Genomic DNA, 13,390 nt, shown 5'->3' with positions numbered 1-13,390 from the left:
ACAGTAAAACTTGCAATTTTTAACCTACAATGTTTATAAATGTAACTATTAAATTCTTTCTCACATTTTTCTAACATTTAAATTCTCTCTAAACATTTTACTTGTTGAAATTATTATTATTATAAGTAGTATTAGTAGTTGTAGTAAAAAAAGGCTTCAAAACTGGACCTTTAATCTAGGGGTGTTGTGGGGAGCACATCCCTGCCCCACGCCCCCATTCCATCTGGATTCGCCCCTACTTTGGCGTTTGAGCACAAAGAGTGGATAACATTTACTTATGCAGAAAACATGACCAGATTTACAGGTAAGAAAGTTTTATTGCATTTTCACATCATGTGGTCCTCAGAAAGAGAGTTTAGGTGCATTTGAGTGGAAAATAGTGTTAGTTGTTGACACGTCACGGAGAATCAGCTGTTTTTAGCAGCAGATACGAGCAGCTCAGCTCAGAATTCTAAATAAAGGAGAAAAAAGCATAAAAATGTCTTTGTAAAGCTCAGTGCAGGTGTGCTGTTGTTGACGAAAATGAGGCACTTTTCATCACAATATCATGAACCAATAGATTAATTTACGACTGGTCTCACGACTTGCCGTGAGACCAGGTTGAGTGCACCTATCTCTGGGCAGTTTTGCTTAGTCCTCTTTGCTGCACCTCTCAAGCTTCATCACGTTGGATGGGGAGCATCATGCACAGCCATTTTCAGATCTCTCCAGAGATGTTCAATCGGATTCAGGTCTGGGCTCTGGCTGGGCCACTCAAGGACATTCACAGAGTTGTCCTGAAGCCACTCCTTTGATATCTTGGCTGTGTGCTTAGAGTCATTGTTCTGCTGAAAGATGAACCGTCGCCCCATTCTGAGGTCAGGAGCGCTCTGGAGCAGGTTTTCATCCAGGATGTCTCTGTACATTGCTGCATTCATCTTTCTGACTAGTCTCCCAGTTCCTGCCACTGAAAAACATCCCATGGGGATGGTGCCTGGTTTCCTCCAAAAATAATGGCTGGCATTCACGCCAAAGAGTTCAATGTTTGTCACATCACACCAGAGAATTTCATTTCATTTCATTTATTTAATTTATATAGAGCCAAATCACAACAAAGCTGCCTCAAGGCGCTTCACACAAGCAAGGTCTAACCTTTTGACAAACTCCAGGTGGGCTGCCATGTGCTTTTTACTAAGGAGAGGCTTCTGTCTGGTCATACAGTCTACCATACAGGCCTGATTCGTTGATTGCTGCAGAGATGGTTGTCCTTATGGAAGTTTCTCCTCTCTCCACAGAGGAATGCTGGAGCTCTGACAGAGTGACCATTAGGTTCTTTGTCACCTCTCTGACTAAGCCCCTTGTTCCCCTGATTGCTCAGTTTGTATGGGTGGTCAGGTCAAGGAAGAGTCCTGGTGGATCTGAACTTCTTACATTAACATATGATGGAAACCAATATGCTCACTGGGACCTTCAAAGCAGCAGAAATGCTTCTATATCCTTCCCCAGATTTGTGCCTTAAGACAACCCTGTCTTGGAGGTCTACAGACAGTTTCTTTGACTTCATGCTTGGTTTGTGCTCTGACGTGCACTGTCAACTGTGGGACCTTATATGTAGACAGGTGTGTGCCTTTCCAAACCATGTCCAATCAACTGAATTTACCCCAGGTGGACTCCAATTAAGCTGTAGAAACATCACAGGGATGATCAGTGGAAACAGGATGCACCGGAGGTCAATTTTGAGCTTCATGGCAAAGGCTGTAAATACTTATGTACACGTGATTTCTATAAATTTGCAAAGATCTAAAAAAAAAAAAAAAAAAAAACGTTTTTCACATTGTCATTATGGGGTAATGTGTGTAGAAGTTTGAGGGGAAAAATTAATTTCCTCCACTTTGGAATAAGGCTGTAACATAACAAAATGTGGAAAAAGTACAGCGCTGTGAATACTTTCTGGATGCACCATAACACCACAGACATTAACACATAGACTGCGCACAGTTCCGTTGTGAGCATGGACAGTGGGGCCGCATTCATTGTCGCTTGTAGTTGGCAGTAATCCGGTGTGTATATATACTTTGATACACAAATTTGCACTGCTGTTGTGGACAATCAGTGCTATTTGTGCAAAATCTTGTTGCACAACCACTCAGGACAAATGGGCAATTACTTGATGCAAATGTCTCTGAAACGGAGTGACACTGTGCCCTCATTGAATCACCACATATTCATAAGTGGTGCTATGATAATAAGACCTAAATGCGTAATCTGTTTTCTGTCTCCAAGGCTCAAAACAGGACATATTCATAAATATTTAAAGCAGATTTTCTCATTACTGCAGTGAAACTTTGAGTGCGTGAGATTTTTATTTTTCTGTTAATTTGGCTTCAGTGTCCAAAGGCAAACTGAGCATGACATATAAAATGATCAAGTCATAACTGTATCTTTAAAAGTCTATTTGCACAGTTGGATTTTGCACTAATTTAATTCCTTAATTTGCTCCAGTTTTGTAGAAAAATGCACAGTGAGCTTGCCAGTGGATTTATACTGCAAGGATGCAGCTGCACAAATGAGGCTGGCATTTTGGACTTTAGTGCCAAGAAAAAAAGGCTTAAGCTCTGCCTGCCTTCACCTGTTTTTAATTGAACCATCATGAAGTGCAAGTATGTTACGCCAACAGCCACAGCCGAGGCCTGCGGCCCCCACAACCACTGTCATGGGAATGCTTGCCGTGTTATCTCTCTCTCTCTCTCTCTCTCTCTCTCTCTCTCTCTCTCTCGCACACACACTAATTCTCTATCACAGGGAGGAGAGGTGAGGTCAGTCAGACCACAGCGGAATCAGCTGTGGCGTGTGTGGTTGTGCACACTCTGGGGGTCTACCAGCCTCCCCCTAGTCCAGGTTGTCTGACTTAACACCCGCAGGATCAAGGATGGAGGGGTGGAGGGTGAGCTGAACAAGTGGAGTGGCCAGAAGGAAAGAGAAGTGTGGTACAAGGGAAGGGGATACAAGGTGACAGTTAAGAGGAAGGAAGCATCTATGTATAACATCACACATTTCGATGATAGTATATTGTTACTGACACCACAATTTTTACTATTATTTCAATCCCACATCTCCTGTTTACATATTTATTTATTGTAGGATATTGTTAACTGTATGTACAGCTTCTTAATTAAATTGTTTTGCCCGACTAGTGCAGTGCCCATAGGAAAATTGTATTCCTCTAGAAAATTGGGAGCTTAAGTAGATTTCTCATGGATGGTCGTATGAGGCTGTGTTTAAAGGTGGGCTGTACAAAGAGGAGTACTTATATTATTATTTGAATATAGTATTTCATATTGTTTAAAAAAATCAGTTTTATTATCAATTATATGAAAATAAAAAGATTTTTATTTAACAGGTTACTGGAAGAGAGTCAGACAAAATTAAACGGAATATTTAGAATATTTGAAGCAAATCAGTGTCCCACTTCCTGAACAGTTTATTTAAACTTGCACTCACAGCAAATATAAGATTTTATTCAGCTTATGTACTTACTGAAATGTTGTACAAATTGTGGGAAAATGTTAAAGGATTTTTAACCGACTCATGTTTTTCGCACTCCGTGTTTTTAAATGTGTCAACACATCGGTCTGATATCCCCGTACAGACCGAGCAAGTAAAAGTAAGACCCTTTCGCTGGTCCCTTGTTTGCACTCGGGGTCGCCACAACAAATCCAAGGTGGATCTGCATGTTGAATTGGCACAGGTTTTACGCCGGATGCCCTTCCTGACGCAACACCACATTACATGGAGAAATGTGGCAGGGGTGGGATTTGAACCCGGAGCCTTCTGAACTGAAACCAAGCGCATTAACCACTTGGCCACCACCCCTGCATGAGCAAGTGAGATTAATAATTTATTATATGGCTATTACATATATAAACATGCAAACTTACAGCATCGCTCGAATATGAAAGCTGCTGACGGCTTGTAGTCAGACTTGTTCACTTCCCCTCCATGAAGAACTTGCTAACAGATGGTCCGGTCATTAGCTGGTAAGCGTTCATTCTATGTGTTTTTTCAGATGCTGTTGAGATATTTATGGAGTATGTTCATGTCCGACTTGCTTTTTCTAAGCGCATTTTTAGTTTCTGCTTTGTAAAGAAAATATGCATTTTGGACAAATTGTCATGGAAACCAGTCCAATATGGGAAACTATCTGACTGATAATCAGCCAATCAGAGCGCACGTAGCATTGCAGTCATATAATACATTTTTTATTCAGCTTATGCACTTACTGAAACATTGCACAAACGGTGGGAAATTTGTTGTTGTTAGCAAAAAACGGATTTTAGCTAACATCTCCTCAGTGTTGTCAAGTTAAACTCAGTCACAAAGAGCACTGACAGCATGTCTTTCACACTAAAAGTATTTGCTGGGCTGCTGGCATTAAACATTTTATTGTGAAATGGTGCGAGCAACATGAACTATCGGATGTTGTTTAACTTTGCTGCCAGTAACATCAGTGAGCCACGCCATCTTGGAAGTATAAATGTTATGATGTCAATCAAAATAAAGGGTTCAAAATAAAGGTTTTGAAAATGAATCCCCAAAATTTTCATAATAAAAGATGCACATCAGCGTGGCATGCGCAAGCCATATCCAAAAGCTGAAGTCAATCTGACAAACAGTCAGAAGAGATATGTGAGCCACATACCCACACACAGACATTTCTTTATAGATAGATGTAACACTTGCTTTGACAATGTAAATGTATGTTTCCCATGTCAATAAAGCTCCACTGAAATGAAAATGAAATGGAAGGACCAGCGAAGGGATGCAGCTGATAAGGGAAAGAGCAGGAAACAAGCACGGATGATATACTGTAGTGTATATCAGGGGGAAGGGGTGAGCATTAAGAGAATGGCAGAAAGGAGAAAATAATAAAGGAAAGTATGAATGTATCGATGTTTGTTTCTGTGCTCACTCAAAGTTTGCTGAGGCTTCATTAAAGTTTCCCATCAGGCCTTGCTCCCGATAATGCGCTGGACAATGCTGCAGCCCATTTTGTGTTCTACAGAATTGAGCCTGACTGATGCATATTGGTTGGTTTCTAATATCGGCTAATGAGGCTTTCATCAATATATCAGTAATTGGAATTATTTTTGCTGACATGAAAACTTTTATTTTACCAAATAATCAATGCAGGAAAATACTTTTGTTGTTAGAAATGATGTCATTGTGTAGTTTGTCCAGGAGAGGGCAATCTGACAGCATTGTTTACAATGTTGTAAAGTATGGCTGGGACCCTGTCACCCCTTGGTTGCATTAGCTAGAAAGACAGAGGAAAACTGACCAGCAGCAACATAGTTTCAATCAGAGTGAGTCTTTGGCAGCAACAAGAGAAAATTTGTCGCTATGCTGCCATCTAGGCCAAAGCAAAGTAGACGAGACATCTGTTTTTTGCAAACTGTGAGCGATGTGACAAAACAACTGGCAATCGCAGTGAAGGCAACTCAATGACAACATGCTGTACAGTGCATCCGGAAAGTATTCACAATGCTTCACTTTTTCCACTTTTTTTTTTTTTTTTTACATTACAGCCTTCTTCCAAAATGGATGAAATATATTCATATTTAATGTATCTATCGGCAGATATGTCGCTATCTAAGAATTTATACACTCTAATATTAGTATCAGTATTGTCCGTCAAATTATCCATATAATCAGGCTCTACCACAGATCGCGCAAACATGATGAAGTGTGTCTGCACACATGCCATGACTGCATACATTCACATACAGTAGGCTGGATGGAAGGACCCATGCACACACGCACAGTTCCCTGAGATCACAGTGGCACCTGGTGCAGAGGCACTGTTACTTACAACTCCTGTGAAGCTGGCAAGATGAAAGTACAATTTCTCAGCAAGAGGCAAAGGAAGGCAAAAGAATTAAAGATAAAAAATTTAAAAAAATGCACATGTTGTGATTACCGAGTCTGCAGATGTGGTTTGTTTCAGCTCAAGCAGTAAATTGCTGCTTTCACAAGAGTAGAAAATACAGGGTAGCAATCGGCACAGTAGCACTTACAGTAAGTAGTCTGTGCGTGCTTTTCTGTGCCTGTTAACGCTCATGCACATTAAGGCGCATGCCATGTCTGTTTCCCTGAGGGGTTCATGCATTTCCGATGGGAAAGTTGATCATTATGATATTATTTTTTTTTTATTATTATTTCTTTGATATTCACTTGATGCTTTGACACAGTCCCTCTGTGCAAAACGATTTCTTGCCACTCATGTTGGCCACCTTCTTCCCTAAGGATCCTATTAGCATTGAAACTTCATCCAAACGCATTTACACTAATTGCCTGCTGGCATTCATTGTCATCACCCATTAACATTGTCTATTATTTCTTCATTTGCAGAAAAAAATATTTTCTGTATTACCTGGAAAAATACCTGTCAATGAATATGACTTAGAGTGTAAATTCAATACATTCTCACACCCAGCTCATCGCATTTTGATGCAGAACACTTGTGACTGAATGTTACTATGTGATGCGTGGGAAACACTAAAACCCTGATTTTAACCACAGCTCAACCATAGATAAATATTGATGTATAATATTGATGGCAGATGATGCTGTAGTCAAGCAGATAACTTTGTATGTTAGCCAAGAGAAATTAACCTATTGTATGTTAACGTGCTACCCTGCGTGTCACTAAATGATGTGACCCAAGATGTCATATATTGATGTAAAATGATACTGACCAAGAATGTGTAGGCAGTTTCAAGTTAAATAAAAAAAAAAACTGCATTTATTTACAAGCCACTGACCTCTAGGCATTGCTATTGTAGTGTTTCAGGTGGTTTGAACTATTTTCTAAACCAACTGTTTATTTACTATGTTGATTTCTGTTTCGATTTATTTAGTTTATATAGCGCCAAATCACATCAAAACTGCCTCAAGGTGCTTCACACAAGTAAGGCCTAACCTTTCCAACCCCCAGAGCAAGCAGTGGTAAGGAAAAACTCCCTCTGATGATATTGAGGAAGAAACCTCAAGCAGACCAGACTCAGAGGGCTTGGGCCATTCTACAACAGTTACAAGGTTTTTGCAAAGTTTTACAAAACAAAACATAAGAGAACATGTTGATGGTTTCAAAATGTATCATTCTGCTTCATTTACAGTTCTGAGCATTTCTGAAAAATGAATCACTGTCACTGTATTCCCTTTTACAAAACAATAAATCTGGATCTGAAACAATGGTTTGATTTAGGCATTCAAGCAATTTGAAATTGTGAATTGTGAATTTGAAATTACCAAACACACAATTTGTTTAAGATTTAAAAAAGCTTTTCTGCTTCCTTCACGATAGTATGTAAGTTGTGGAATATATTTGTGCAGGGTGGTGGGGGGGATTTAACCTGATATCCACCCAGTTGTTCCACTCATGATGTGCCCAGAACTGCAGGATATACAGAATCTGAAAATGTCTGAGGAAGCCTTTGTAGAAAACACATGCTTTTTGTACATTATTAAAATAAATGTTGTCTATATCAGTGTCCATGTGCTGTTTCAGCTGCTCTGCAACAATGAATCAGTTTCTAAAACAATGCTTTAATTTAAGATTTAGAGTTTGAAACGGTGAAATGTGAATTTAAAATGAGTGAAATGCTTGTTTCAAAGTTTGAAAAAAACAGTCATCACTATGCAGGGGGTTGTTAATCTGAGATCCACCCCAACTTACACTTATATACCCAGAAATGCAGGATATGAAGAATTTGATCATTTCTGTGAATAAGCTGCTTTAGAAGATATGCATTTTGTAATTATTGTAAGCATATGTTGTCTGTATCAATGTTTTATGCTAACAATTAACCTCAAATAAAAGCTTTTGCTTATACCTTTTATTTGGACGTTGCATATTATTGTAAAATTTGCACACAGTCACATATGTGCATTAATGGCCCCAAGTGTGCTTGTAATTCTTTTCTTCTTCTCTCACTTTGTGCTCTCTAGGTTATGCAATACTGCAGGCAATTATGGAGAGAGCAGGGCAGAACGGGTGGCAGGTCAGAATGCACAATAGCACGCACATTCCTCGAAGCATGCTAAAAAGCATGGACACAAAAACGATGCAGTCATGCATACAAAAAATAAAATAAAATCCATAGTGGCACACTAAGTACATCTTGGTAAATGCATGCTATTTGTGTTACTTTTTTAATTACTTGGAGACTTTAAATTCTGTGATTTGCAAAAGGATATTTACACATATTTTCCATGTGATCCAACATGAGAAATTTTGTGTGTGTGTCTGTGTGTGTGTGTGCATGCGCACATGTGCATATGATGTGTGTGTCAGGTAAGCGCAATATGTGTGGAGAGCTTCAATGAGGCAGCATACCGTCGTCTCCTGGAGGACCTGGACCGGCGGCAGGAGAGAAAATATGTCATTGACCTGGAGCCTGAGAGGCTGCAAAGCATCTTGGAGCAGGTAAAAATATAACACAATGCTAAAATACCCTCAACCGTATGAGTGTCTTCTTTATAATTTGCAGTTGTTTATTTGGTATCCCAGTGCAAAGTGTGTGTGTGTGTGTGTGTGTATGTATATATATATATATATATATATATATGTATGTATGTATGTATTATATATGTATGTATGTATGTGTGTATAAATTAATTATACATTTCTTTTTATTTACATTAATTAAGATTTATTGCCTTACTTACAATTTGTACATGTTCAATAAAGTCCCTTTATCAATTAATCAATTAATCAATCACAAACAATATTTCCGTTTATGAGCTTTTGACAAGTTAGCAGAAGTTAGCATGCATGGTGATGTCTGTAAAATGTCTTCTAAATCACTCCAGAGCTGTTATCAGGTTCCTAAAAACAGCATTTTCAGTTTCAGAAGTGTTTATTTCTTGCTTGCTTTTACATAATATATGACAAAGAGGTTATATTTACACACAATCAAAAGGGTTTGCAGCTAGCCTGTGATGTGACCATGCTAACATCCACAAAATGTCTTGTAAATCACTTGAGAGGTGCTATTTGATTCCAAAAAGTGTTTTCAGTTTTAGAAGTGTTTATTTCTCGCTAGCTTTTACAGAATATATGAGAAACATGTTATATAAACACATAAATGAAACGGTTTTACAGAGACCTGCCACTGACGTCACAGTGCAGCTCTGCTCTGATTGGCTGTTACCCCCGCCACTCAAAAAAATAATAAGTCCCTTCGGCTGCTCCCTTGTTTGCAGTTGGGGTCGCCACAGCAAATCCAAGGTGGATCTGCATGTTGAATTGGCACGCCACTCAAAAAATAAAAAAATAAAACAACAGAACAGAATGTAACAGAATGTGACTTTTCAACCTCTTAAAATACCTCTTAGAATAGGTCGTTAGCTATCTTTGAATTTGTCCAAGGTCTGTGTCCCAAGAATATTCCATATGAATTTGAAGACTCTGGCAGTAAATAGGACTGGACTGATGCTGAGCACAGACAGATGGACAGACAGACGGACAGACAGATGTCTTTGCAATACCCGATGGCCATATATGATGGCCTTTGGTAAATATGAATGGTACTATTTAAAACATCTCATTGCACTATATTAACTATAAGGCCACACACAACACAAGGACAGGAGTCATTAAAATGCATGATAAGTACTGAAAAGTACTTTGAAATTAATGTTTGTTTTCTTCCATGCAAGGAGAAGATAACACCAAATTATGTGAGTTAACCCTAATACATCTTAATGTTCTGCTTACTTTTGTTAATAGTTCATGGCTTAAACAGAAGGAGTATATTTTGTTTGTTTGTTTGTTTTAATAATGTTGTGTTCATAGCCTGCACACAGTAATGCACATCTTAATTTGGGACGCTCTGCAGTTAAGCTCTTAAAAGCTTAGTAATAATTTATTAACCACAATTCCACATTACAACACGCTGGTTTGTAGTTTTATTATATAAGTCATTAAAAAATACAGTAGATGAAAGTAAACATTTATATAACAATTAGAGGCCATAACTATACCATATATCTGTGTGTCTCTCACTGTTGCCAACTTGGGAACTTTCTTGCTAAATCTGGTGACTTTCCAAACCCTCTTGATGACTTATTTTCTCAAAAGTGACTAGCGACAAATCTAGCAACTTTTCCTGGCATCACTGGAGATTTTTCTAGTGTTTGGCGACTCAAAAATTAAAGCACGTATTGATCTAGTCTCTGTTCTCACTGAGCGGCAGCGGGTCCCCCCGCCTCCGCTGCACCCTGCAGCTGCAAAGCCACAGAGCTCAAAGGACTGAGTGGAGGGATATCTACAATCCTCCGCGTTCAAACACGCACACGCAATGCCTTTGCGGCTATTCCCAGATCCAAGGTTTTCATGTAAAATCCCTTGTGTGCCAGAGAGTCGCTGCAGTCAAAACAACATAGAGAATCCACATGATGACAATAGTAAATGAATATTATACTACAAAAAATGCATTTTTTATGCTTTTCATCACATTAATAAGAGACTGCTGCATGATACCCTGAAAACTTGCTAAAACAATTATAACAAATAATCTGTGTCTGCTACGTTTAATCTGCGTGGAATTTAATAAACACAAACCGAATTTCAGACATCTTATATATATTAGTCTGGAACAAAGAGGACAAACAGTGTTGTAAAGAACAATAATCAAGACGTTAAAGTGCAAACTTCACTTTCCCCTCTCTGAGGTTTTGCAGGATTTGAAACCTGAAAAGGGTGGATTGAATGGAAAATCTCACTCGGACTCGCTCAGCCAACTTACTCCATTTGCTGCCTTTGCGGGATTGTTATGGAGCACGATCCGTGGCCACAGCGCTGACTGCAAAGACAGCGCTGCTCGCCTTTTTCTTCAGACTTCGAGCCTGGAGCCAGAGCAGCGCTGAGCTTAACTTCATGTGGTGTGATCGTTTTAGACAATGAAATTGATAATAACAACTGTAGTTTCGTCATTCCCTTAATTCGCCCGTGCTGCAACCAGGTTTTGTCGTCTCCATTCCGTTGTCACAATAAAATAAATACAGAAATACATTTAAAAAATAAAGAAATCTGACAGATTAGGCGTGTCTTATTAATTGAGCGAGCAGATATCCACGTCAAGAATTATTGACGTGAAAAGAGAATACAGTGGTCCCTCGCTATAACGCGGTTCACCTGTCGTGGCCTCGGAGTCTCGCGGAGTATTTAGTCCAGTTTTGCATGCCTTTTTTTTTTTACAGTGTTCTGTGTTCTGCGTATCTGTTTATAAGAATCTTGTTGCCCAGAAGAGAAAAGAGCGCCAACAACTACTCATAACTGTGTTTGTCACACGGAAACAAACACCTGCTGCAGCGAGATGTGAGTGGGAAAAGGCGCAGCGCCAGGACGCAGAGGCCCGATCTGTGAAATACTGGTGAGTCACTATTAATAATTTCTTATGTGTCCGACCTCGTTCGTTGATCATTAAAATTAATTTGTTAGTTCTAAATGCCATCATAATTATTTATAGGAAAATGTTCTATTTTTATTTCTCAAACAAATGTTTGGGCCTGAAAACAGTTTGGTATTATTTTCCTACTAAGGTTTGAACTTTGAGAGTGTTTACACACGAGAGAAAAGTGAGAAAATGTTCATGCCTGATTGAGAAAGTGTATAAACTGTGTAGTGAGGGGTTTTACAGCTTTGAAACGTCTATAATAATTGTAAAAAATAACGCTGACTACGTCGCGGTTTTGCGTATTATGGGCTATTTTTAGAACGTAACTCCAGCGATTAATGAGGGACCACTGTAACACTTTATTGATTATATACTACAAAACAATTGATACGACAGCCGCTTTTGACGCTCTATTGGCACGCGTCGTGATTGGTGGAGTTCTTTTTCATTGCCGTCTTCCCGGCTTCCATGTCGTAAAATGAGGGTGTGTCTGAAGAGGAGTCTGAATATTTATGGGCGTGTTTATTATAATTACGATCGTTTCCACCCGCCGCATTTATCAAGATCACGTCAGGCGTACGCCAGAAATGGGCAGGTGCGCACTGCTTGATACATGTCACGGCGACTTTGGTGTATTTCAAGTTTACGCCGTAAATTTACGCCACAAGTGCGCAACATTGATACATGAGGCCCATTCTGCTCAAATTCATATTTTAGAAATTACTCTGTCCTGATAACAACATTAAAGGCACTTACATATTTTGGCAAAATTACAAGTTGAAATGACCATTAAAAAAAATTCATCATGAGGTTTATGTCACAGAAATCCTACTTTACAATCACACTGCAGTCATTATTACATTTTTTCCTGTTGCATTTATAATAAACATTTGTATTTATTTACAGTGTCTGTTTTTCAGGTTGAAATGAGATATAAATAATCTACCAGACTTTTAAAAATGTACAAATTTCCATGTTATTTTATCTAAAAATAAATGTCCGAGGTTCCTTATGTTAAACAAGAAATTATCTAATCTCAAATAAGAGGTGGTTTTAATTTACAGATGAAAGGTTTCTAAAGATCCATTTATTGATTTTATTTAGCTATTTCAATTACAAGTGTTCTAAACTTTTTTAACAGTAATCAGAAATTCTGAGGTAACAAACAACAACAAAAAACATTTCGAAGGATTTTTCTTCAGAAAACTGCTCCATAAATGAGCAGTCTTGTGACACGTATCTTTTTGCACAGATCAGTGGTTTCTGTACCGATCCATTTGGTAGAGATCAGTGGTTTCTACACCAATCCATTTTGTAGAGATCAGTGGTTTCTACACCAATCCATTTTGTAGAGATCAGTGGTTTCTGCCACGTGTCGTTCCTGTTGGACAATGCAAAGGTACGTCACAGCTCAGAGCATCGAAAGTTGGATTGGATTGAACTTTGACTGCGTCAGCCTGCCGACAAGCGGCAATGCGCGCTCCCATCAGAAGTGTCGGTTTAGCTCGGCTTTTGACGCAACGCTTCTGACGCATCTAAAAAGCAATGCATCTCATTGAAAATAATGCTTTTTAGACCGATTTTTGATGCATTTGATACATCTGACGTATTCAGTGTGAAAGGCCCATTAGAGGTGATGGCACCAAGCTAATCATACAACATATTGTATAAAGACTGTAACTTTGATAGTGCTCCAATACAATGACAGCATTTGCCAATTATGAACTGAAAGTGGATTAAAGATGTAATATAAGTTAGAACTTTGGAACTTGTTTCTCAGTATTTTACAAAAACAATTCCTCAAAGGAAAATAAAAAAAATTAAACAGCTCACAACCAGATTTATCAACTCATATTTTATGAATAATATGACAAAAGAAAACCACTTAGCTTTTGTTACTTGCTACACATTGTTACTCTTAAATTGCCATATTCTTATGCTTGGTAATGCCC

General features: G+C 38.7%; 1 protein-coding gene across 6 annotated transcripts in view; it reads left to right on the top strand.

The window, feature by feature from the left end:
* The window catches only part of gria4a (glutamate receptor, ionotropic, AMPA 4a), a 451,011-nt gene that overhangs the window by 205,534 nt on the left and 232,087 nt on the right, over positions 1–13,390 (top strand). For all 6 annotated transcript variants that reach the window (XM_034167735.1, XM_034167734.1, XM_034167737.1 and 3 more), the window contains exons 4-5: positions 7,987–8,039; positions 8,333–8,464. In XM_034167735.1, coding sequence (XP_034023626.1) covers positions 7,987–8,039; positions 8,333–8,464 — 185 coding nt within the window. The remainder of the gene's footprint in view (positions 1–7,986; positions 8,040–8,332; positions 8,465–13,390) is intronic.

The sequence above is a fragment of the Thalassophryne amazonica genome, chromosome 4 (genome assembly GCF_902500255.1).
Source record: "Thalassophryne amazonica chromosome 4, fThaAma1.1, whole genome shotgun sequence".
NCBI lineage: Eukaryota > Metazoa > Chordata > Actinopteri > Batrachoidiformes > Batrachoididae > Thalassophryne > Thalassophryne amazonica.
The sequence above is the reverse complement of the archived record's forward strand: the minus strand, read 5'-3'. Positions and strand labels throughout refer to the sequence as shown.